We start from the raw sequence: 27905 nt of genomic DNA, 5'->3' as shown, positions 1-27905 counted from the left end.
CTAAAAGTCAATTGACAGTAGCGCCACCAAGTTGGTTCGATAGCTCGAACGCAAGATGGACATAAACGCGATACGATACGACGTGAAGCGAGATACGAGCGAGTGCTGCCACCATTCGCTCGCACGAGTAGGTCGCGCAGTTGGTCAAACAAAGATAACGCGATAGGAACCGCTAAAAAGAGCGAAGGAGGGAAAGAGCGAGACAGAGTAAAGTTGTCGTTGATCAAAGAGAGAGAGATACAACGGATTGTGCCGTGGCTATGAAACTGTCTTATATAGATGGACACGCGCAGGCTACACGACGAAATGTCAGGAGTGTGTGCGTTCGCATAGAGTAAGTGTAGCGGTATCTCACTCTCTCGCACCGCGACGGGGTTCGGAGGTGGAGCGAGAGTGAAAGACGAAGAAGCGAGCGAGCGAGGGCGAGCGCGAGTCGGGCCAGCGAGCGTGGAACGGTGTAGAGCGAGCGAGCGAGCGTGTGGTGGTGGTGGTGACGACTGGTGCCGTGGACGGACGGTCGGTCGGCGGTCGGACCGTGGTGTGTGAAGAAGTGAAAAATTCGTAAGTGGTGTGCTGGGTTGGTGAGCTGGCTGGTTAGTGGTGATATATCGGGGTCGCGCCACGGACAGTGTCGGGGATTTTTGGTCGTCTTGGGGCCTGTTGCCGAGACGTCGAGGGACGACGCGTGGAACCGAAGAGAGAGAGACCGCGTTAAAGAGCAATGTCTGACCGGGAAAGTCTGGACGATCAACCGCAAAGTAAGGGTGAAGAAGGATCGTACGATCCTGAGTGCACGAGTGTTTAACATGTTCCGTATCGGTTACGATTTTCTAATAACGTGTTGCAAATGTGCGCGACCGTCGACATCTTTCCGTGCCTGTAGCACCGTGTGCTGCGCCTCCGGTTACCAGGACCGTCTCTTTTCCATGAGCAAACGCAACGACCTCCGGGTCGCGGTTGACCTGATCCGTTACTTCGCGCACGGTCTCCGAGCATCGCGGACTCGTTTACGTCCGATCGTTCCTTTCAGCCCTCGTGGCGTTCTGTCAACCGCCGAAAAGAATTGCTATTTTTCAACGATACCCAGGATTCAAGATGGCCGGTCGCGTATCGGCCGAGAGACAAACCCTGTCCTCTTTCCTCCTTCGGCTTACTCTCTCTTTCCCTCTGGCTCCCTCTTTACCTCGCGCCCCGTACCCTCACTATTTCTCTCTCTCTCTCCTTTTCGCTATGTTTCTCTCTTTCCGTCATATGAACACACGTACGCCTATACGTTTATGCGTGTACACATACGCATACACATATTCCCTCTTCTCTCTCTCTCTGCTCCGTGCTTTTAATTTTTTCTCTCCTCTTTTTTCTCCTTTTCTGTTTCTTTCCTCCCTTCCTCTTTTTCTTCCACGTCCGCGGCCCTCACGAGTTGAACATTCGCAACTTCCGATATGCGAGCCTCTCGACAGCCAAAATGGTCAACTCCATTTTTTCTAAATTCCATAATTTTCTTACTTGGATGAGAACCAGTATCCAATTTCTCAAAAGACCCATAAACTGCTTTCATACATTTATTTTACTTATAATATAACACGAATAAAAAAAGTAAAGTCTGAGTGAATTTTCAAAAACAATGTTTGCGATATTATCGCATTTCTGTGCTTCTCGATTTATGGAGTTGATCGATGTAACTTCAAAGCGGCTCGTGCGTTGCTTTCCGTGTATCACGACGGTTGTTTCTCCCTGGTGTTTCGTTTGAAAGTCGCGCTCACGACGAACCGTCCTCTGTTGTGTCAATTGTGTGTGACAGGCACCCTGACCGCGCTCAGCCAGACAACCGGAATAGTCCCGGGTGAACACGCGTGATGTAACTCGCTGATCCCTCTATCTGGCACACACGTATGCGACACACGCAGCGTTACACCAGGAAAGCTAACCATCGCACACGCGCGCACGCACACACACATACACGTACACGTACATGGTGCGCGCGCGCGCGCGTTGACAGACGCGCACACGCAAAGCGAAGGAACCATGTCTAGCCACGATTCGCGTAAATTTCACACGTGCCATAAGCGCATCCCCACCCCAGAAGTAGCTGGCTCTTGGCCTCGAAACAGAACGGCCACGGTGTGTATCTATCTCGACTAGTGATGGGAGTAATTCGATTATAATCGAAAAATGCTCGACCGATGCATACCTCGATCATCGCTTGGTTGTCGATATTCCAGCGAGAATCGAAATTAAGCGTGTTGCATTCCACGTCTGAACAAACACTGATTACAAAATACAAATATTCCATAGGTGACACGGGGCGTCAATCAATATTTGGACATGTATCTCGACACAGGTGCTCTTATAAGTATACTTGTTGAAACGGAGCATATATACACGCGTAGTTTCGAAAAAGCAGTAAACTTGATCGATGTAACCGTCGTTGATACCGTGTAAAATTATATAATAGTTTTCATGGACGGCACGTGAGACGGTATGAATGTTTGTCAATAATTAAATAGTGTTACGGCAGTAATGCTTCCAGGTAACATTGACTGTCATAACAATGATGCCATTCTAACCTTGATTTTAGCGTGTAGTGATATATTCTTAATATATATAAGAATATATATATATATATATTCTTTTTTTCTTTTGTAATATTAGAAAACAATATTATTTCCATTGTTAAATAGTATCATTCATGATGCGTATAGAAAATTGTGAATAACCCGGATTTTCATTAAATGTATCAACATGATTCGTGGTTATATTTTTCATTTTGGTCTCCCAAATGTAAGATTTCAAAATGTCGCGAATACGGCGTCGACCTGCTTTCATATTCCATTTGTTTTATTAATGTAGCATGAAGTTTGGTTAGTTTAAGTTTGTTGTGATTTTGGTGCGTTCCGGTACTAATGCGTTATTACGTTTCGATGAGCTACATTCATGCGATTCAAGATAGACATTCAATGTGTAATTCGGATTATCTGTTAGAATTATAGAACGGGCTGCATCGAATAGGTTATTACGATGTAAACGCTATCTAGTGTACGTTCTGCAATTTGTAAAGCATATATTTTTGGTATCTATGGTTGATAATCAGGACATATTTTATTGAATTTATTTTATGCAAATGTTACTCTAGTAATAGTTTCGTTTGTGGCTGTTATCAACGATGATAATTTTTATCTTTTAGGATATGGAAATCCAGGTAGCATGGATGCTGGGGGGGCTGACTTCGACCCTGGTGAGTAAACAAAAATATAAAAGTCAGAAATATACACAAAGACAGAAAAGATATTTCTTATTACAATCAAAGAATGTTAGACTTTTTTCTAAGTGATAATTTGTGTTATTTTTACTACCTGCGAAACAGTCTCGTTAACATTTATGATTTATATTTACGATTATGTAATTCTAATACGAATCGAACAATATCCTTGAAAAATTATGTAACCAATTTCGCCAATATTTTAGTTAACAATATTGACCCCGAATTTATCGAGCGATACCAGAAGACTAGGGTCATAAATCTTAACGTAAATTTAAACATAAAGATAAACATTAATCTTCTCGACGGAACATGGCCATGTTTTATTTCTTGACTGAGAAATATCGTCTTGCCAAATATCTCCGACTTGCCAGAGATATTCGTTACATTTACAATTTGTCCGATACCATAAAAATCCCAAAATAATTGCGACAAGTTAGGAAACATATCACAGAGACTTTTTTTTAGTCTTTTCCTGCACTATCTACACTCAAAATTGCAGATTTCTTTTTAGAATCTCCTTCGAACGATTCTCGTTTAACACCTGTGCTTCCATGATTTTCCAACTGCTCGAAAATCGTCGGCATCGCATCGAAACCGCCTTCCGTGTCTATTTTCGGTGGACGATCGAGAGTCGCGTTGCATCGCGTCAATTTCGGACCGTTCGGAAACGGATTCATCGAAAAATGGAAGTCGAGGAGAAAGAGGAGTAGAGAAGTAGCAGCAGTAGCAGGCAGCAGGACGAGTAAGAGGAGTAGGGAACCGTACTAGCGCAGTCAGCTGGTCGTGACGTCACGCGATCATGTCGTGGAGCTGAGCCTGGTGGTGGGAGGTGCAACGCTGTCACGTGGTCGAGCGGTGAAGTCACGTGGCGCGCGTGGTTCGCGAACGCAGAAGCCGGTGCGAGGTGAACGCCGATTGGTCGCCACGATTTCACCATCATGATGTGCGCATTCCATCAGCATGACGGCGGGCTCCATGAATGACCGGCACGTCATTCGTGTACGATTTCGTGTTCGACGACGCGTTGTCGTTGTTCCTTGAATATCATTGCTCTGTTGTTCAGTTCCCTGCTAAACATCATGTTTCGCGTGGTCGTGCAACAATCTATGTGGTATTGAGTGCAAGGAATCGCGATGACGACGACAATCAGTCAGCCAAACGCGATGCGTCATCGCGAGATGACGGCATTGTTACGTTGATAGTTTTTTCACCCCGTTCTCGTTATGACACATTGACGGCGATTTCTCTGCGCAACGCTTCTTTTTCTTTATTTCGTTCGTCCCTCTGGTTCCTGGTCGCGATGTCCATGAGTGGTTGTGAAAGTTTCGAACTGACTATGCACACGGTGTTTCTTCATTCGTCAAACCGTCTTCTCCGACAGCGATTGGAAATCCTGCTTTAATCTTTTAGCGGTAAAGCCGGCTTGAAGTCCGTTGTACCGTGAAGATAGCGCGAGTTCGCGATCGGTCGACCGACTACGAGTCACTCGTGCGATCAATCGAGTTGGCCGCGACACGCGTGAAATCTGTGACTGATTTTCTCGAACAAGCCTCGCGAGTGTTTTATTACATCGGTGAACGTGTAACAGTTTTTCAAAGTGGTCCGTACTGCTACTTTCAGACGAATGTTTATCGTGTATTTTTTGTTTCTATCGCGTAAAAAAGTGATTAATGTGGAAGTTTTGTGAGGTTTCAACTTCACCAATGCCCTTGATTTTAAAAGTACATTGAACTTGGTGCTTGTCGAGTGGTTTCATTAAAGTCCTTTGAAATGATGTCACGTCAGTTTTGGGTGAAATTTACAAAGATGATTATACGAAGGTTTTGCAGTATAATTTGTTGACGTAGCGGGAATAGGATATCTTGTACTTTCTTCACAAGTGTTTCAATAATTGGCACAATGGGAGAAATCCTAGAAATTTCGCAGGGCGATGCTCAACAAAATGCAGTGAATGGTTGGGGCGACACTATGGGCAAAATACAGTACTGGTGCCCTGAAGGTAGCTGTTACTCAATAATCTTGATAGTTTGAGATTCGTAGCATACCATTTGTCAGAATTACTAAATGATATTGACCGTCTATTGTTGCTAACATGACTTACAATTAGTGTAGCTTGTATAAGAACAAATCATTAATTTTTTAACGTTTCTGACATTTAATTAAATAGCACATTTACGGTTTTTAAAATCAGACCTGTAGATTATACTATTTTGATCGAATCTTAAAATTGGATTGAGTATTGTAGATATTAGTTTAAATATGTCTTAGTAAGTAATTTAAAAATATTTTAAATATGTTTCTTCTTAACATCGAAGTTAAATATCTCTTATAATTTGTGCATCTTACAGTATATTCAACTCATTTCATCGTCATTCCATCCCTAGATAATATTATAAAACTTTACATTATTGAAAGCATGCATAATTTACTCAAATTTAAGGTTTCAAAACCCGTAGTAAACGCGATAAAAATCGCGAAACTTGATTCTCTAATTTAACCGTGGTGTCTATTCTGAAAACATCCCTAGGAATTTTGTACGCTTGTCTAGGTTAGGTTGCGTGACGCAAGACCTGACACGAGACGACAAGCCTTGTTTTCTTAAACGTTGGCATTTTAGCTCCGACTAGAAGGAAAAAAGGTTCTAGGAGCTGGAACGCGAACGATGCGTCGCGTGTGTATACGCTACTGAAATATTTGCTCGATGATTCAGTAACCGTGCTAAATGTTAAGAAACCTGTGATTAAAAATAGCGGGCCCGGACGAAATAAAAAACTCGCGCCCTTCGCTCAATACTTAAAGTTGGTGAAGCTATTATTTGCATGCTTCAAAAAATGATACTTGGAATCTTAGGGAAAAAAATGTAACAAAAAGAAAAAACAAAAAATATTTAATATTTTCTTTTTTTTTATTTTTTTAGAGATTAGAAAATTATGTGCAACTTGACGAATCTTGGTCTTTATCGGCCGCCGTGTCTCTCACGAAGATAATTTACCGACCGTGAGAAACAGACGAACGCGGAATTCGCAGAAATCCATTGGCGCTTTCGTCACTCGTTCCGACGAATATTGTAACGAAATCAAACGGTTCCGTAGCCAGCGTGTTTCACGCTGGAACGCGTGCACAATTCGTTTCGCACCATAGAAACTCGTCGATTCGTAGATAAGTCGGCGAAATTGGAAATCGAGTCCGATCTAACCTCACATTCGCTTCAGCTCCCGAGGTTCATTGAAATCTGGCCCTAATTATTGCTTGCTACGTCAATGAGTTTGCTTCTCGATTCTGCTCGAATATATTATGACGTTTTAGATCGACTGCAGTTAGACTTTGAACAGAGAAAATAGTCGAGTTCAAACGATAAACATGACATCTTTTAATATTGTTAAGTTTGTCCATACGGTTTTTATAGGAAATTTAATGTGATGCATAAGTTGATCACCAGTTGGTTATGCTCTTATACGTTATAATCTTATACATCTCTCGTTATAATCTTATACATAGTATCGATCCATAAACTTACGTTTCCTCCCTTTTGTTTTATTTTTTATTACATAAACTAATTATTAGATAATATCTTTCTTATTTAATGAAACAAATGCCTTTGAGATAATAATGAAATGTTAAAATAAGCGTCCTTTATAATGATCAAACGGCCAATTTCAATTGTATTCGGAATTATTCGTTATTTAAGTAGCTATGATTTATTTTCCTTAAAATCAATTATGTTTCTATAATTTATTTTATAAATTTCTCTGAAGAGTAATGTTAGACATTTTTTGATAAAACATATAAAAACATTGATGAGGTATATGCGTAATATGTTTATCTGTATTTCTGAAACACTTGAATAAACAAACAGAGTAGACATAAAAAATCAAACTAAACTGCAACTTATTATAATATTCTGAATAGTTACAGCACGAAACATGCATTTTAAATTCAGTTAATCGATCGAAATGAAATAAAAATTTTATTTTTATTGCTCAATTATACGGTAAAAGTAAAATAGGAAGACGAAAATGTCTAATTTACTCCTATCGTAAATGTTACAATACGATAATTTACTCTTAAAGTAAAATAAGGAGATTAGAACTTTATTTTTTTCATTTGTATATCTTTGAATAATATTGATTATTCAAATACGATAATATGATAATAATAAGAAGCAATGGAAATTTGACGCATATATGTAATATCTAATATACACTATGCACAATACGTGTATGTAAACAAAGATTGTACTAAGCCTAGACCATAAGTATGATCGCAATAAATATTGTAATATGCATATACGTATACATTTACATTTGATTAACTCACAAATGTTGAAACTTGAATATTTATTTTTAGATCAACAAAAATACGTATTCCAAAAATTGAACTAAAAATACCAAAGATCGAAACGAACTCTGTCTGTTCTGAAAATAAAAGATTCCTCCAACTACCGGTGCCGGCTTAATAAAAGTTTAACAGAAATACATCAATAATGGCAAAAGTTTAATAAAACAATCGAAATATCGACAAAAAATAGTTAAAAATTTTATTAAAAAGTAAAAAACTTATGTTTTTACCGGAATATAACGTAAGTTTCATGTTGGATGCAATGGTACACTTGATAAACTTTTAATAATTAATTGTTCTTGTACCGAAAATTTTCAGTTGTGTCACGTGCGTCATTTACGACGGCAATTCCTCGATTATTTTCAACCTTGAGTTTTGTTTCTTTAAATAAAAAATTGACGAAAATTATAACATGTGCTGAAGATATGACAAGTTTTTTCGTTGCGTCTAGGATTGTGAAAAAAACAGATGTTTTAGACATCGAATTAGTATCGACTTTTATTCAGATGGAAACACGATTATACAGAGCGTTTCCCACGTAAACAGTGAACAAACATTGAGGAATATATTGAATCTAAAGGATCGTAACGTGAAGTATCGCGAGGAAACCTGTAACTCGTTCCTAACGGTACAAAATTTCAACAAGCTCGTGTTCATCATGAATCATGCATGCGTTACGACCCGTTCATAGCGCACGAACCATCTTCTCTGTCTATCTTCGGCGATCATTGATGCGTAATGCGCAAGAAAGATGGGTCGATCAAAAGACATGGTGAAATACCTATGTGGTTAACTATAGTGGGTTACAAAAGTATTTGGACACTTGCTTAAGACTCGACTACCTCGAAGTATGAACACAAGAAAAATGTTAATATATAGTAAGAGAAAGACATTTTGATTTATCCAATTCCTTATTAAAATCACCAAAACACCGAGAGAATCAGTAAGCTGATATTCGTTAACAACTTCCAAAACAATCCGTTAACCAATAGTATCCGCTCGTAATGACTTCTGATAAGAACTGATCAGCTTACTCTTTACCTAAATGTGTAATCGCTAAAGAATATGTGAGCAGCTCGCGTAAGATAACACGAATTACGAGAGAGATTTGTTATTAAAACATGGGAAAAGCAGAGGAGGGCAGAGTCGACGTATCGAAGGCGGAGCAGCCGTCGTTGGACGCGACCGTTCATGGAAACGACGTCCCAGCGGCGGCGGTGGTGGCGGCGGCGGCGGCGGCGGCGGCGACGGCGGCTGCTGCTGCTGCTGCTGCTGCTGCGGAGACGGAGGCGGCGGAGGGTCGAGCGTAGAAGGGAGGACGGAAATATGCAGTTCGTATTGAGGCAGGTCGGTGCAGCGCCACGAGTCGCGTTCCAGGCGCAGAGATCAATGCACCCGCCCCCTTCGTGCTTCGCCGACGTCGACGTCCACGTCGAGTCAGCCTCGTAAATCCGCGAGCGACCGGGATGCGTCGACGGGTACGGGATCGCGAAGAGAGTCCTCCGTAGAATTTTCATCTAAAGGTGCATGCAGAAAGAATGGGAGAAGACGTGCCGGTTACGTAAGGATTCGCGCGAAAGAGAGGTGTGCCATCAACGACGAGGATCTCGTCAACGCGTGAAAACATCTCAACGAAGATGCTTGGTTAAGAGTGAACGAGTTCTGTATAGAATGCCGTAAGGATTTGCAAAAGCGTGGAAAGAATTTTTTACGAGGATACTGGAAATTGCGGTTGTCCATGACCCTCGTTAGCGAAGAAAGAAAGCAATAGCGTGATTCGGTGTTAGTTGGAAGCTTCGAGGATAATGACCGAGTCTCGTCGAAGATCAGGAACGTTGGAGAAATGCTGGAAATCGAGAGAACTTAAGGAATTCTTCTAGAGAATGGAAAAGTTGTAAATCTAGGATCGGGAGAATCTTTCGAAGATTCTTTTCTTTTTGTCTTAGAACCTGAAAGTGGCGATATTAACGAAGAAATGGATCCTACAGAAATGGAATCTGGAGTATCCCCATGTTCGTGAGGTTTGATCGCGTCGATCTACAACTGCTAGTTTCCACCGGTTCATGATAAAGCCGAACTCGACCGGGTTCCTCGTCTCCTGATAATAAATGGTGACCTAGCAAAGTAGCGGAGGCGAGGCTGGAGTTGAGAACGGGCGAGAATCGTTGCGAGAGAAGTGGAAAATGACGGACGAGCGTACTGGTGAGACAAGCTGCGCGGAGACGCAGCTCGAGGCTGACGAAGACGACGGTCAACGCGTCAAAATTTCCTGAACGTATTATAATGAATTTACCATGGAAAAAAGCGCAGCAAACGAAAGGAAAGAGAAGAAGCGGTAAACGTACGTGTCTATGCTCTCTCCAAGGGACTGTAAATCGGAGGAGCGTGGGAGAAGGGGTGGAGGAACTGTGGGGGTGTGGGTGCGAAGAAGAGGAACGGCTGGCCGCTGATGCGATCATGCGAAGTCCATCGACCAGACGGAAGACGTTTTTCCAACTGTCGTTTTCGTCGTTGGACAGAGATTAAAGAGACTGTGATGGGTGGAAAAGGGTGTGGAGGGTGAGAAGAAGACGACGAAGAGAGAACGACGAGGGGAAGGAAGGGTGGAGAAAAGGAAAGAAAGAGAGTGCGCGAGAGAACAAGACGTATCGACGAACACGTAGAGAGAGGGATGTCGAGGACAGAGAGGCCCTTTCTTCGTGGAGTGTTCTCGACCCTGTCCCAATTTCCAGTCTCGCGATAGAGGCGGACTCGAAGGCGCGATGCTACGGATCAAACGGTTGCGAGATGATGCACACCGAGCGGCTCATAGTCGACGAAAGAAGACGTTATAAGCTCGTTCACGGTAGAAGGGAGTTATCGAGTACAGTAATCGATCGAGGAGAGGTTGAAAGAAAGGAAAAGAGAAAATAAAAGGGAGGAAGCGGAACAGATAATAAATATTAATACACGAAAGGGGTGACGAGCAGAAGGATAGGAATACAACAGGGTTCGGATGCATGAACTATCGGTAGCGTGTCTATAAGCAAGCAGAATGTTCAAGAGCAGGATCTTTCAGGGCGATCTCAGCCCTGTCCCAATTCCGGGCAGCCTGCAACAGTCCAGTACGTAATAACGAGGGAAACCCTTTACAGTTAGATCGATCGTTCGACGCACGTTTCGCGCAGGGGATCGATCCTTCGGGCTTTCTGACTTATCAGCATGGATGGCTACGTGCCTCGAATCGTGTATCGTACTTTTTCTTCTTTAAATGATTATTCAAATTTAATGATAATCTCGTAGGATATTTTTATAGTATTAATTGTAAGAAATTCGATATTATATACTCGATATTATATACTCATTTTTTACACAAAGACATATGTTATCGATTTAAAAATTTTACTCTATTTTTTGTTACCACTTTTAAATGATTAATTCAAACGCAATTAATATTATTTACGTTTGACATGAATTTATGATAAAATATTGCGTTTGGTCAGATTACCGTCATTCTATATGTGATGTGATTGTAGTAACTGTGTTATGTTATTTTTTTTGCTACTCCATTACTCTTTTATTCCTGATCATTTACCGTCAGAAAATAATTATCGTCATTATTCTCTATTTAACCAAACGAAGTCTTTAGATTTTGGAAGACCACAATTTCATTCTTCGTATAAATTTCTCTACTACCATATTATTTTTGTTGTTAATTCTGCTCTATAAAAATCAAAATACCTACAAATCAACGTTTTTTGAATACCAAGTTGTTCGTACACAAGAAAATGTTCTCCGTGTATGTCGCTAGTTTTGTCAATATCACGTTCGATGTAAAGTTTAAAGCTCTCTTATTGCCTCAGAAACCCCGTTATCTTTATCCGTATGGTCAATTTTCTTAAATCCAACAATTTATTTCTCAAAACCTGTATGCATGTATCTTCTACGCTTCTCGAAACACTTTCTACCCCGATGTAACACTTGCACGGTTCGACCGTGGCCGATGGGACCGAGCCACTTGTTCATGGTTCAAAAGCCTTCGTCTTTCGTAGGAAAGGTTAAGACGAAGCTAATGGCGCGAAAAACTAGGTAGAGGTGTATCCGGTGGGCCGAGTGGGGCCAAACAGGTCAACGACCCGTTTAGTGCAGCTGTTATTGATCGACGAGAACGAGAGAGGAGGACGAGCAACATCGGTCGACCGTTTCATCCAACTCTCTCTCTCTCTCTCTCTCTCTCCTGCATTCTGATCCTTCTTGATTCCCGCAGGATTCCAGCCTTATTTATCGACGAAGCTTCGTTAGAAACGAGCCATCGCCGTTTCACCTTGTCCTCGGCTAGCGATCGGCGAATTTCCGACGTCACTTCGACCCAGAAATTCTCTCCGTAGCTTCAGGGGATCCGGCAAAGAGCTGACCCAATAAACACTGGGTGACCTCTTTCCGGACTACCACCCCTCATCCTTGTCACTCTAACCTGCCACTCTTCTCCCCTCTGTTCTTCTTTCTCCTCCTCCTTCTCTTCTTCTCCTTCTTCATCGTCATTTTCTTTTTCTTACTCTTCCTCTTACTCTTCTTCTTCTTCTTCTTCTTCTTCTTCTTCTTCTTTCTTCTTCTTCTTCCTCCTCCTCTTCTGTCTGCCCTTCAACAAGCATAAAACAGTCATAGCAATCGCTGCAACGACCAAGACCCTTGGTCCCTTTTTTCAACCAGCGGGGAATTCTTTAAACGTTATTTATATACGTTGAATGCTATGTTCCCTGTTCTGAATGGGTCTCATTGAATAGGGGGTGATTTAGGTGCTGGGAGTCAGTCGGTAGATGTAAGAGGGAATGTGGGGAAATTGGAGGATAAGAGAAGGGTGAATTGAATGGGTGGCAGGGTATTGTTTTCTCGTTTATAGGAACTGCTCCTTTTTCCCTTCCGTTGATGGATATGGAGTCCTTTATTACGTCAAAGGGGTTGTATGAATATATTATAAATGGTAATACGAGACGGTTTTACGGAAACGGTAGCTGTGAGGCGTAAAGTATCGATGAATATTAAAGGTGGAGTTAATTAGATTTCTTTGATGGTTTTAGGCCAGCAAGGTCAGCAGGGTGAACAGGAGTTGGCAACGAAGATGCTGCAAATACAGAGCAAAAGATTCTATCTTGATGTAAAACAGAACAGACGCGGAAGGTTTATCAAAGTAGCCGAGGTATTTCTGAAATTATCGCTAGCGGGATCCTCGGTTAACCACGTTTAACCATCCATTTAACCATGTAACCCTCAACTAGTATTTTGGATTATAGATATTTATTTTATGCATTTATGTGAGTATTAAGTGTACATAATGCGTACATAAAATGCCCAAAGTGGGGTATTTTAAACAATTTTATAATAGACGAATTAAATTAGATGATTCTATTTCGTTTATCGCGTTTACAAAAATATGAATTTACATAAACATCCGTAATGTAATTACTAACATTCTAGGTATTGTAGATTATAGGCAAATTACAACTGCTTGAATTAAGTTTGAGATGTTATAATTAAAAATTAATTAATAATTACTATATTTTAGGCTATCTAATTTTAATTTATATTCTGTATATCAAACGATAATTTCTATCAGTTAAAACACAAAATATCAATTGAAATAAGGTGGTCAAAAATGAAGCAGTCTTTAGATAGAGATCCAAATTCTTGTGACTTAGTCACCGCTCAACAATACCAATTGAGGGTTAAAGGCAGCGAGATACGTTTTTTCCCCTCTCTTCTTTCTTAATTTTTGTTTGTTAATTTAATGCAAAGAAAGAAGGAAGTAAAGTATGCTTGTGTTTTGTAGATCGGCGCGGATGGGAGGAGAAGCCAAATCTACCTGGCACTTAGCACAGCATCCGAGTTTCGGAACTACCTTTCGACGTTTAGTGACTTTTACGCATCTCTAGGTAAACTGCAATCTCTAATTGTTATGAGATTTCGTTCGATGCGATCACTGATACGTGCCTCAAGAGAGAATGTCATATTTTGTCAAATAAAATTGGCTTGTACACGGTTAGAAAAGATTTGCTTTAAATCGTAATTTGTGTGTTGGCACGTTCACGTTCGCTATACATAAAGATGGATTTTTATTTTCTATGAAATATGTTGGATCGATTTAGCAGGAAAAACTTGTGTGTAAAATTGAATTGGAAGCTCTTTAACTAGTGATAATCGTTAATTGTTAATATTTTTATAATTTTCTTCTTTTTTTGATGTTTGGTGTAGGCTTTTTCCAGCAAACAAGTATTCCTTTTCCTCTTGCTTTAGGCGAAGAATATTAAAATTGTATTTTTTGTTGTTAAAAGTTATTAATAATGAGACAGAATTAAGAACAGCTTGGTCCTATAAAAGAAATTTCCTCTTAGTAAATATGCATATGTCATTTTTACTGTTAGTATACTTGAAAGTATAAATTTTTAGAAATTAAAATTAGTTTAACTACTGTTGTTTGAATTTGTATTATTTTTTTTTATACATAACTTTCCTCTGTGTAATATATATTTATAATAGATACAACATCAAGTATAAAGATTTCGAAAGATGAACATATATATGTCTCTGAGTCAAAAGTATCTTGATATGCTGGTTGTGAGTCAACATTAGCATGAATCACGAATTGTTGACTCAAAGTCGTGACAAGTGAATTACGCATGTTGAGATATATGCAGTATGGATTACAAGCTTTTCTTTCAAAACCATTACAGATGCCAACTTGAATATGCAATGACTTTTCCTGCAATTGAATAGGACATAGGGCCCAATCATTTAATATACCACACATTACCTTAAAACTACTGTTAAGAGAGCAAAGGAGATTCTCTTTATTTATTTTTTATAAAACTAAATATTAATTTTTTTTATTCATTTTCTTTTTTTATAACATGACATTTTTTTGTATAAACTTTCCTGAAATACCTGGAAAAGTCATAAAAAATGTCTAAATAAATGTTTCGTGCTTTAAAAGTTGTATTACATGTGTATTCAAGTGTAATGTCTGAGCACTTTGAACACTTTTAACTTTATTAAATATTTCATGAATATTGTTTCAAATACTTGATAATAATAACGAAACGATTGAAGCCACGATACATAGACAATGTACAGGTATATTCTAATTTTCGTATTTTCCTTTAATATAGGAAGAATGGCCATCGCTCAGGCTCGATATATTTATATAGACCTACAAAGAGATCTAGTGGCTAGATTGCTTCAAGAACATTCCATAAAACGCTTCCCGGCACAGAATATGTTCACTTTTATATTTTGCGATGTCTCTGTAAAGTTTCTATTGAAAAACATATTTTTAATTATATAAAACGAAATATGAATACTTTCGACAGAAATTGAGCGATTAAATTATTTTAAGTAATTAAATTCGATAGGATAGGAAGGATGTAAATATTAATATACCATTCTATGTTAACAAACAAATGCGATGCGTTGTCCTTTATTGGCCGTTCCAGAAAAATTTTATTATTCGAAACAGTTTAACATAATATCTGCAATAATCTCAGAGGAAGCAGCGTGTAACACTTTATTTAGTCCAGCGTATAAATTTGTAATTTAAAATTATTCTGATTCACATGTAGGTCAGAACGGACAGTGAACCTGTTACGGCTTTTGTTTTAAGATAATATCTAATTTTAACGAAGAGAAACTATTTATTATCGAAGAAGTTTCATAAATTAACAAACATTCGAGCTCAATCTGTATCTGAGAATTTCAAACAATGTTAATTCGTTAACGATAAATTAATATTGATACAGAATGGGCCATGAAAGCTCAAAGAATCTTAAATATTTCAATGTTTAATCTCAACTTACTAGTATCTGTATTAATAAATTAAGATATATTAATAATAATTTTAAATATTTTAATATTTAAGGTTCTTTTTTTACTTCAAGAGATACGACTATCTGAATCTAAAACTGTCGAGTGCTATATATCATCGTATTAAGGATAAATAATTTGTTACGATAAATGAGAATAGGGAACTAAAAGGACACAGATGACTAAAATTTAATATGTACTTCTTTCCTGTTCGAACCGTCAAATCTGCAGGTCCACCAAACTCGGAGAACGTGCCAGATGATGGGAAACTGAAGTCGGAAGTAATGACGAAGGATAACAGGCGGTATTACTTGGACCTCAAGGAAAATACTCGCGGCCGTTTCCTGCGGGTGAGTCACCCTGTATGTACCAGCCAATGCATTTACTTTCTACACTAAGTGATAAGGAAGAGAGAGAGAGAGAGAGTCTGTCCCTTGTGGATATCGTCTTGAGGTGAAAGGGTCAACCTTTTCAGATGGTAAAAAGCATTTAAGAAATGAAAACTCTGAAGAAACGTGTCGAAAAAAAAAAGAAATGATTTGTTCGAACAAATCGCTTCCACCGCGCACCTGCTTCAATTCCAAAGAAAATCTATAGTGAAATATTCGTTAAAACGATTCTATTCGTTGCACAGGTGTCGCAGACGATAACACGAGGAGGACCTAGGACACAGATCGCAATACCAGCACAGGGTATGATCGAATTCCGTGACGCTTTGACGGACCTCCTCGAAGAATACGGTACGGACGATGGCGGTTTCAAGGGTGACTTACCAGAAGGACGGTACATGCGCGTGGATAGCAAGAATTTCTATTTTGATATCGGCCAGAATAACCGTGGTATCTACATGAGAATTTCCGAGGTACGTGCGTATCGCTGGCTAAAAATACGGGGTGTGTCTTGACATGGTTGGACACATTGTCGTAGGGGTGAATTCAGGGAGAAAAAAGAGTTCCTGTGAACGTACGGCCTATTTAATAAGTGGTCTCGAATAGGAACCGCATTTAAATCATTCTTTACATCAAATAATTATTATATCACGATAATAAAATTTCGATATACAAATTGATTGTAACATTATAAAACTTAGGACGAATAGATGGGTATTTACGGAAATTTATATTTTTATAAATACAATTAAGAATATGGAACCAAAGTAGACCATTATTTTACTTACGAAATAACACGATGAGTACTAAATTCTAGGTTTATTTATATATTGTTCGATATTATGCGCATTCTGTGTATTTTTCTACAGAATTCTCAAATTTCCTATGTATAGCGTCCAAGTTCAAGCAAGATTTTAGATCGGCAAGATTCAAAATCATTTCGTTTCATGTAAAATACGTTATATTTGTCCACTTCTTAATACTACTACATTTCCTAAACTATAATAGTGTAAGAATATAATAAGAATTTCGTTAACCTACATCGTTATTAGAACAGAAACGTAATTACTAGTCGAAAGCCAGTACTAATGAGACACGCGTTTATGAAAGCATTTTACTATGAAATAATTTCTTGCCTACTAATTAATTAATTGATTGTATAAAGTAGTTGTAGGTACATCAGTACAGGGCAACAATTCAAGATACCGTAACGAAATGAACGTATCCTATAGTTTGAAGTATAATAAGCTAAACTGTTTAATAAAAAAATGAAAAAAGGCACGATAAAAGTAAGAATACATTTTTACAGGTGAAGACACACTTTAGAACAGCAATCACCGTACCAGAGAAATCCTGGGAGCGTTTCCGTGATATATTCGCAGATTACTGCGAAAGAATGAGAGAAAGAGGCGCTGGAAGCAACGTCGGCATGAACAGCGGCGGTGGAGGAAATGTCTTGCCTGAGGGGAGGGGCTCGGTGGTGGCACAGGTACCATCACCATCGACCTCACAACAGCCTAACCCCAATCCAAATTTAGACTCTCCCTTAATGAAGTGAAAAAGGCTTTAACTTAACTCGAACATTGGAATTATAACCGTAACTCGTTTTCAAGTCATTAAGCGAACTAAAGGAACTTGTCAGAGTCTATGCCATCGTCATCGCCATTTTCATCGACATCGACATCGACATCGACATCGACATCGACATCGACATCGTCATCGTCATTGTCACCGTCACCGTCACCGTCATCGTTATCGCCACCGTCACTATCACCGTCACTCGTCGTCAACTAAAAACACCAAAACTCGCCTGGAATGGGTTCTATATATAAAGAAATATATATATCGTCGCGGAGAATTCATACGACCGGCCAGTGCCGATTGTTCAGCATAGAAATTCGAAATTGCACGCAGATCCGATAGAGAAGGGTGCCTGACGCGAACGATCCATAGGTCGCGCGTCGACTTTCGATCTATCGGCCACCGCCAATCGTGGGAAAAAAGGGGGGAGGGGGCAGAACAAACTGGAGGAAGGAAAGGAAAAATAAACGATGAAAGATAGTAGATTAAAGGAGAATAGATGATGTGTGTGTGTGCGCGAAACAAAAAAGAAAAAAAAAAGTAAACGAGTCTGCTGCTCGTGCGATTCCACGGAAGTACGCAACGACGGGATCGTGGATATATAGAATTATTGCGCGATGTCCTTAGGTGGATACGAGTTGCCATCGATTAACGTTATGAGTACTACCGTTCATTTCCTGAGCTATTCCTCTCTACCACCATCGAATTCATCTTAATTCGTTAATTTTGCTTGTTTCTTCTCGCTTCTGTGAAATTTCTTACGAAAGATCGGCTGTCGGGTTGATTTATAATTTCGCTCTGGTTACACTCATTAATTCCAACGAAAAAAACGAAAGAAAGAAATACGATCAGTCAGCGGGAAATGAACCGTAGTGGAGATCACGTTACAATTGAATTTGATCGTTCAGAATTTATGAATAAATGAATAGTTGTTATATTAACGATTATATCGCAGGGAGAAAGGAGAGCGTGGTGTGGGTAGTCGCGTTGTTAGACTAAAATCCCGTTGATCGCGGAAAGCGGGCCAATCATTTGTTGACTTAACCGAGAAAACGAGATAAATGAACGTGAGCATGAAAATCTCGCGAAAATCTCGTCGAACGGATCTCGACTGTGAAGTGTTCTTCGTACACAGAGTAAACGAAACTTTGTTTATACGTGCTCCTTTCACGAAATTCGTCCCGTGTTTTTCTTTGCGCGCGTATAACGTGCTCGCCACTTATGGTGCTCGTTACGGTTGAGTCAAAAGAGAGAATGGGAAAGAAGTGGTTCGCTCGCTTGACGCGTGAACGTCGAATCACGATCTAGCAATCGCGACGCCATATATACACTCGTTTACAAACTGAACGACGTCTCTATTAAAAAAAAAAAGTAATTAATGAAATAATATATAATATAGGTGAAAAGAAAAAAAGATTCTAGCCGAATACGAATCCCTATGACATGTATATTATAAAAAGTTAATTATGTTAATGTTTTGTTTCATCGATTCGTACGGGAAAGTGCGCACGCAGACGCAGATACAAGTCTGGTGTCCGGATTATACAGACTCCAGTGCAGACATACAACGGTACACGCATAAATCATACAGAACACACACACATGTCGAGACATTAGATAACATAAACATACGCATACACGCAGTTGAAGGAAAAGATATAGAACACACGGAAAATATACGGAATATGATAGCTCCCAGTATCTGTCTCGCGCTACAGATTCACACACACAACACACACATGCATTCATTTCTACATACACATAGAAATATTCCATCATGAAAGACGAACGGTACAAGAGACGGTGTGCACGCGTACGTAATTACGTTACGTTTGAGTGACGGCCGAGTTCTAACACAATTGCATATTAGGTATGTATTATACGAATGCATATTAGGTATTTATATAGAATCTATATAACTGTATAATTGTAACGAAATGCCAATGTCCGTGGACCCAGGCAACTGTATCACCTGACAACGCGCGATCAATCGAATTGAAGGTGTTGCGGGCTTGCAGTCGCTTAGGTCCAGCCCTTGGACACAGGAAGAGAAAAAAGAAAAAGAAACACGTGACAAGAACAGGAACAAAAATGGGGAAAAAGGAAAGAAAGGTGGGGAGAAAAAGGTATATATGATACGAACGGAAAAGAGAAGGCTAGCGGAAGATAGAGAGAGATAATATTCAAAAACGAACGACCGTGTCGGAAGGAGAATTAACGCAGTCTAGTTATTTCTCTCAATGGAAAAGGAAAATCTTAATACGCTTTGATTCTGCAACGCTGTGTTAATATCAACAATGATAATGAAAGAAAGATTTAAAAAAAAAAAAAATAATAAGATGAAGATAAATATCTATCCGTTCTCTTGCGTTTCTTCGTGATCGAAAAACGATTAACCGAAATAATAATCTAAATATATTTCGCACTGGTGCGGAATAAGAGAGTTCGAAAGCAGCGGAGCGGCATAGATGCATTAAACGCATAAAGTGCTATTTAATTAATGGAGGACGCGTTCCGATTCGTGCGTTATCGGCGCGTTTACGTTTGAAGAGATGAGTAAAATTTTATTTATTTTTTAGCAATGAACCTATTATCTATTTCGATAAGATATTTCTTTGATTGCATTTCCTTCGAAATCAACAATTTCGGCTGGTCTGAATTTACTTAGCACGTAGGTTTTGATGATATAAATATGAAATATAAATCACAATAACAAATTCGAATACGCACGAGTGGGTGAATCAACGAGAAAGATATTATATCCCGATCCTCTTCAATTTAAGGATAGTTTGAACTAGATCGATGCACGCATCCCTTCTTCTACTTTGTCGTAATCATCATCTTGTGATATTATCGCCGTTTTAATTTCTGTTCATTTTTTTAACGTACCGTACGATTATTACTTATTGGTCTAGATTAAAGAAATTAGCCAAAAAAAAATATCCTTCGAATGAAATTATTTTTCGCACGTATGTCGTGTTCTTTCCTTTTTTACCAACTTTTTTTAATCTTCTTTTTATGCTTCGTCAAACTGTTTCGTCGAGTTCAAGGGGGTCGGTGAACCCGCAATCTGTGCACAAGAAATATAAAATTGTCCAAACCGAGCGTTCTGATGGAAACGGCAAAGAAAAGGCATAAAGGAAAATTGTTCAACCGATGCAGATGGTGTGACATATTGTGATCTATAAAAAAGTTACAAATTACAAAGCATCAACAAGTAGTAGATATTTAAGATATAAAATATACACAACACACGTACACCTACGGTGATCTAGACACAACACTGTCTAACTGATGTACGCGATCGCGTGTATAGTACACATACATTAAAAACATTTAAAAAAAAATAAACAAACATAACATGTTATTAAAATGAGGACGACTACAGCGTACCTAACTAATAAAAAAAAAAGAAAAAGAAAAGAAAAAACAAAGAAACACGAAGAGTCAGAAAGAGAGAGAGAGAGAGAGAGAGAGAGAAGGGGAGAAAGGGAGAGAGAGACAGTATAAAGTAAAAGAGAAAAAAGATAACACAAAAGAAAAATCGTTTGACACAGTAAAAATAATAAGCAAAGTAATATAAAGGAAGAAGGGAAAAACGAAGAATGAAAAAAAAACACGACACTCCTGCCACGCAGCGAGTCTTTAGACAGCTTTAAGATAATAATTATAAATGATAAATAATAATTATTATTAAATAATAACGATAAACTTTCTATATGTTGAATCGTGTCTAGTGAGAGGTACTCTATTGAAGTAAAGCAAAAAAAAAGTCTACTATCGCCACACACGGATTAACACAGTTTATAATTGATCATTAGTTGTCTATCGAATGTTCTTTTTTCATATAGCGGAGAAGGTGATTGTTAGAGAATAGCTTGGTGTTTCGTTTGCTGTTTTACACGAAAAGAAAAAAAAAAAAGAAAAAAAAACGTTGCGCGGTTGGTAATCGGCGAACCTTTTTACCAAATGTTGATATGAACGAGAGGGAGAGAGCGATCGAGAGAAAGAGAGAGAGAAAGAGAGAGAGAGAGTAACAAGAAAAAGGTAGCCGAAGATCCACACCTACGTTTATATTTGGTGGGGCTTTTGACCACTACTGTTATCATTATCACTGCTATTATCACGTAGGGTTTCCATACCAGAGCCGTGTTTCGCAAACTGTTATAACGCGTAGAGAACCAATGATAAAATACCCTGTTAATAACTAAATATGCGATAATCAATCTCCCGATAGGAGACAAACAGAGAGAGAGAGAGAGAGAGAATGTGCATGTAAACTTTCAGTAATTACGCTACACCCGTTCGCTGGTATGGCTCTCGTCGTCCAAAGACGAAAGCGTTTTAGATAATTTAATCCATCCCCTTCACACGCATCAAATTCCTATAAAACTAATTCGCGCCGATGTTTTTCTCGCATTGTAAAGCGCTGTTTTATTCTCGCGGTTTGTAACAGGAGATTGAACGACGCCACGGTATGAAAACCCTGCGCTCGCTGCGATTATTCTTATTATCATTATTATTATTATTACGATTATATTGTCATTATACTTATTATTACGATTACTCTCCTTATTATTACTATTATTACTATTAGTACCATTATTACCAGAGAAAAAAGGAAAGAACCACCATCATCAGTTCGTGTCCTGATTATCGACCAGTCAGGACTAGCTTCGAGCGGGCTGATTTTTTAATTTTGTTTCTCTTTTGCTCCCACATATTCGTCTTTCTTATTATTTTTACCCTTTACACGCATTTTTAACACGCACCGTCGATCTCACGTTTTTTTCTCACGCGTCTATTTATCCTTCAATCTCGTTTCACTTCTTTCTATAAATTTTAAACAAAGTCATATCTCGTCCTTTCTCTGTTTACTTATCTGTTTTTATTATTCGATTTTCCTATCGGTTTCTCGTTTCTTAATCGTTTCGTTAATCGGCCCACTCAGCTCTGGCATAAAACCGGTGTGTAGACCGTACGCGCAAAGCAAACGCTATGCAAGAGAAATGGCAAGATAAAAAAAAAAAAGGGAAAGAAAAAGAAGCGGAGAACAAGGATCGAGCCGGAAGATCGAAAAGTGGCGCCAACTCGTGACTTCGATCGACGACGTTAGACATTTTTTCCGTGAATTCTCGCGAATCGACGAATCGTCTTTTTTTTTATTTCTTTTTTGTTTCTTTTTTCCCTTCTTCTACTATTTAAGAAAAGAGAAAAAAGAAACAAAAGGGAGAATCATCTTTTAAGCATGGCGTTTTCTTTTCTTCCTCTTATAGCGCGCTCTCGCGTGTGTGCATGCGTGCGTGTATGTGTTCATGTGCGTGTATACTCGAGATAATCGATGAAGCGAGCTATCTATTTACAAAAAGGGAAGGAAAAAGCAAAAAGATAAAAAATAACACAAGTACTGATCGCGGGGACGATGCAACCTCGGAGACGAGTTCGGTAGACCAATTTTTATCGCTCACAGGATAAAAACGAAAAGAATATCAAATTTCCTTAATTTATAAATGTATAACTATGACGAAACATGTTAGCCGTAGCACTCTAATAAGATCGTATTTAAAGGTGCTGGGTGCAATTGGACAGTTCAACCCATTTTGCGGATAAACATACTTTTCGGAGTAACATTATAAATTTCGGACGATTTATTTTACTGCGACTAATTGCGTAAATGCTACAAATGTTCTGTTAACCCTTTGCATTCGGTGTACGATGTCCACTAAGCACGCATTTCTTGAACGATCTAAGATTAAACACGCCGATCGGATTTTAATAGATTTAATCTTGTATTTTTCAAATAATGGCACGAAATGGTGTAACACTTCAAAGGAACGCAATAGCTTTTACAATCGCCCCTTCGTTATCGTCAATCACGTATTAAATGTTAGTTGGGATGGTTTTGTAAAGTTGCTGGCCGACTGACATACGAGAAAAGTTGGACAATGCAAAGGGTTAATAAACTGTTAGCCTGCTTCTAGTGCATACACACATATATATATATATATATACACATATAAATACATACATATATATTTCGTTTGAAGAAAGTCGTGCACAAAGACATGATAATGACGATGAATCACTGCCTGAAATATCACGGCCTTCATCCATAAAGGGTTCAAATATTTTTGGCAAATGGTGCATACTATTTTTCATTGAACATAGTTAAAAAAAAAAAGATTTATTACAAATGCAACTGTTGTGCCTTTTTCATCACGTTGTATTGTATTATTTCTCTTGATAAGCTTTGGTTAATGAACTTTGTAAATAGTTATAAGGAGTAATAGTAGATCTATTTCCCAGTTCCGTATATTTCGCCTTAATGTCCATAGCACTTTAGCACTCTGCATTCGAACAATCGAAGAATGCAACGAGCCGATAGATTACGGTGCCAAAGCCGAATCTTCACCTAACGTTCTAATTGACCAGTCAGTAATATTCGTTTGTAACTACTACTAACCACCCATTCCTTATGTGATACTTGAAATGTACAATTCTAAAACTTTGATCCGTCTGTTCGATACGATACAAACCCTGAGAATTCATTGTAATCTAAATCGAAATTTATCTAAGTGTTCCGAAGGAACGCAACGGAAAAGTGAAATCGTACCCGTTTATCTTCAAGGTGCATCGTCCCCAGCATCGGTGTGATGTTACAAGAGACGTTAAGAACGCTAGGAACGTTTAAAAGTCCGCTGCTCTTAAACGTTATTTATTTCGAGGATCGATATCAGCATAATATTAATTGTTATATAAAAAAAAGAAAAAGAACTAATCGAGTCGTTTTCAAAATGTTACGAGCACGAGAATGATCTGCTGTGGATATATGGTTCATACTAATTATTTCTTCGAATCAACGTTTTTCGCCATAGTTTGTAATATTTTAATATATTAACTATTAAAAAAAAAAAAATGAAAATGAAAAATGAATAAGGCGAAATGATGGAGAGTAAGTTCGAGTTGGAAAAGGGCGAAAGATCGATCGACGCGTGCTCGTACGGTACGAGTGGATCACACGCGATGGCGATACTGTCGCCATTGGTCGACCATATTGTAAATAACGGTTGTAGACGATCTTTCGCCCGCATATATATATAAGGAACGATGCAGAAAGAGTGTTACTATAGAAAAAAAAAAAAACCCAGCAAAAATAGAATAAAAACGAAAACGAACCACTTGGCGTACACGTGTACACGTTAGACACTATAATATGCGTGTACGATCGTGTACGCGTATATTTGTTGGGGTTAAATAATTGTATGATTAAAAAAGACGAGAAAGTCAAAAAAAAGAGACAAAAAATTTGGGGGGAGATAAAAGGAGAAAGAGAGAGAGAGAGAGAGAGAGGGAGAGAGGGGGAGAAAGGAAAAGCTAGAAGAAACACTAACGATAAGAGAAATCAACATTCATTTTAAGCATAACGGCTTAAAATGAACACAGCTGTCCGTCTATTTGACTTGTGTCTTTGACGAAACAACTTCGATGAAAACAAAAAGGAACTGAAAAAAACAAAAAACAATTAAGAAAAAAAAAATAGAAACACTAATATTACGGCTCACAACACGTTTGAAAACAAAAACATTAAACGATAAAAAAAAAATTCATCGCCTCGATGTTAAATGTAACACGTTTTACAAGGTAACAGAGTATTTCATTTTATAACATTTCTACTGTCTATACTTTTACCTGGACATTTTCACCGTGGACGAAAAAAGAGCGAAGCGTTCCATATAATCCAAAACCAATCCCCACCCTCTGCATCTCCTTTTTCCGTCGATAGAGCAAATAACGATTGTGCACGTAAATCGCGCGTGGAGACACGTTTTTGCCGCAAACCTCTCTTTCAACGAGGATTCTTCGTATTTACAAATTATTTTACATTTCCTATCTTTATGGAGAAAACACGTTATATGCGATTGTTAAAACAGAATATGATTCACAACAGACGAATTACGCATGGTTCCATAGAACCACGAAATTTCTTTAGATTTTGCAACAAATACGTTAATTGTGCTTTTAGCTTAAAATATAGAAATCTTTATATTCTATAAAGCTATTCATCTAACATGTATATGAAAAATAATTAAAAAGATATTTTTAAGTTCTTAGATAATATCGTGTTTTTAAAATTAATTCCTCGTTGAAAACATTGAAAAGAAACAGTTTCATGTTTATTGCAAACACGTGTCACGAGAATAAACCGTAGCTCGATCTTTTATTTTTTATCTCTTATTTCCTTATTTCTTTATTTCATGGAAGTTGCAATAAGAGAGGTCAATGCTTTTTCGACATTCGCTTTCGATATTCTAAAAGAGATTTATCGTTTCAGAGGTCTCGTTGATACTTCGAGACCGCTTTTAAACGTGAATCCAGTGAATTGTGTTAGAAAAGGAATATTTTATATCCTTAAGATGTACCACGAAGAAACTATATGGATCATTACGTGCATAAAAACATGTAGGAGATAAATGTTGGTATTAAACGATTTTAATCGCTTCTGTTAGAGGAAGAAGAGAGAAAGAGAGAGAGAGAAAGAGAGGGGGAGAGAGAGAGAGAGAGAGAGACATATTTCAAAATCGTACTTGACAAAGATTATGATTAAATCAAAAGAGTACTGTTACTTAGAATTTCGTGATGAGTGCCTATTTTTGATCATGTTATTTATGCGCAAGGTGATTCGTGCTTCGAAGACAATCTATTGCTATTTGTAGAGTGAAATCCAATGAAAAATGTAAGAGAAGACTATATCTACGATTCAAACGAAATCTAATTTGTTATAAATCTTTGTCTAAAATATCTCGCTTAAAATATATCCATTTGTAACTTCTTCCACTTTGCAAATAGCTATAGTTGGTCGCGACTATGCGAGTCACCCTATAGAATGATTAGAGTTCCCGGAAGAAATAGAGCGAATTATGAAAAAGTTATTTTCGATATGATTGTAAACGGTCGAACTGTTCCCGCTATAAAGGTTTTATTTAAATTCAGTGTATGTTCTTCCCGGCACTCTGTCGTCATTCCTCTTTACAAACGACTCTTTTAAGGTATATACTATTCATCTAGCCATCAGAAGCTCCTGCATTCATATATTGGCTTCGACAGGTAACACAGAAACCTGCTGGCGTAAAGAACAAAACGGAAAAGCGGCAGGCCGATCAACGGCAACGCGAGTCCTTGAAACGACGCAAATCCCTGCCACGCCAAGCAGAACCGTCCACCATCAGTCCTGAAAAATCCATGTCCGCTCCTGCCTCTCAAGTCCCGACAACCACCGATATCCCGTTGTCTTCTGGTTCTGCTATAACCACGTCAAGCACGAGCAAAAGCACGATGTCCGAAGAGAATGTTTCTAGCGGTTCTACAGCATCACAGGAGATTCAAGGCGTGCCGCGCTTAGAAACTGTCCAAGTTTAAATATCTGTACGATGGCGTTCTGTACGAGCACGCATGCGTGCTGATCGCGTGCAAGCGCGAGCGATGGGCGCGTAAGGAACCGACAAAAGTCGGCGCGATCCAATTCAGAATGCACAGCTCGAGTGTAGTATCGTTTAATTTGTTGTTTTGTGTTCCATACTTCATGTATCGCGTTTCACGCGTAGCTTCATTTCCTTGTAAACATACAGATTCATTCAAATCTTACGGGAATAGTTCACTTGTTTGATTGTCGAAACGTTTAGATTCATTGCAAACGAACACGGGTTTCTAGTTAATAGAGCGAATGGTGGTACGTGCGCGTGTATTCCAACACTTCTACTGTATCAATGGAGTTTTCTGCTAAATTTTTTATTACTAAATTTTTTTATGTTTTTTCATGTTCTAATTTTTCTATTGTTGTCGAAAACTTTCTGCATGCGAATTTTATCAACCGCTAGAAGAAAATATATTGATAAATTGTAATTTGAATTTTCGGCGCCATTATTCAAATTTAAAATTGATTTAATTACATTCTCCACACAAATTTAGTTCATTTCTTTCAGGTTGACGTGATTATATCGTGTTGTTAAAAGTTTCTTTGTTTTTAAAACTTCGAAAAAATTGAAGTAGGGGAAACATTTATATGCGTATTCGTTAATATATTCGGGAAACGGTAATTCTTATTCTTAATATCAATCTATCGAAATTGCATAATGCACCATTCTTTCCACAACTTGACAAAACAAGGGAATCCTACGTAAGTGTTGTTGAGCAGAGAAAAGAAGTATCGAATAACTTGATCTGAGTTTCTGTTCTTTTTTTCTCAATTGTTTAAGCAGAGATGGATCGGTATCGTTAAATACTTTGCTTGTTTTAACACGAGACGATAAGTTTTATAATAAAGACGTCTGATTAATGGTTGGATATGACTTGAGATTCGCGTACTACAACAAACATACGAAATAAAAACCACCTGTTGTATGCGAACTATTTAAGTTAATTATTACATTCTGTTCAAAACTATTAAATTTATATTATGCAGCTAGACAGTGATTTAATAAAGGTACTTTCTTTTGATACTACAA

The 27905-nt window shown here is 38.4% G+C and overlaps 1 protein-coding gene across 5 annotated transcripts; it reads left to right on the top strand.

Moving 5' to 3' along the window:
- The first annotated feature begins 163 nt into the window (after positions 1-163).
- LOC126874124 (transcriptional activator protein Pur-beta) lies at positions 164-27905 on the top strand. Of its 5 annotated transcripts, none has more exons than XM_050635806.1 (9): positions 808-2121; positions 2296-2341; positions 3185-3235; positions 12658-12776; positions 13407-13509; positions 15665-15795; positions 16068-16295; positions 17132-17311; positions 26509-27905. In XM_050635806.1, the coding sequence occupies exons 1-9, from the start codon at positions 2026-2028 to the stop codon at positions 26818-26820; spliced, it is 1266 nt and encodes a 421-aa protein (XP_050491763.1). In that variant the 5' UTR covers positions 808-2025; the 3' UTR covers positions 26821-27905. The 5 variants fall into 5 exon arrangements, with proteins under 5 accessions (XP_050491766.1, XP_050491763.1, XP_050491764.1 ...); XM_050635807.1 differs by having other exon boundaries at positions 829-2121; positions 15665-15783; XM_050635809.1 differs by lacking the exons at positions 808-2121; positions 2296-2341 and adding an exon at positions 164-758.

This window comes from Bombus huntii, chromosome 15 (assembly GCF_024542735.1).
Source record: "Bombus huntii isolate Logan2020A chromosome 15, iyBomHunt1.1, whole genome shotgun sequence".
NCBI classification, from domain to species: Eukaryota; Metazoa; Arthropoda; class Insecta; order Hymenoptera; family Apidae; genus Bombus; species Bombus huntii.
This window is presented reverse-complemented; position numbering and strand designations above follow the sequence as displayed.

Excerpts from the sequence above, each read along its gene's own strand:
- LOC126874124 (XM_050635806.1), top strand. The coding sequence starts at position 2,026 with ATGTCTAGCCACGATTCGCGTAAATTTCACACGTGCCATAAGCGCATC. Across the intron at positions 2,342-3,184 it reads GGACATGTATCTCGACACAG|GATATGGAAATCCAGGTAGC; the intron begins GTGCTCTTATAA and ends TTTATCTTTTAG. Across the intron at positions 12,777-13,406 it reads GGTTTATCAAAGTAGCCGAG|ATCGGCGCGGATGGGAGGAG; the intron begins GTATTTCTGAAA and ends TGTGTTTTGTAG.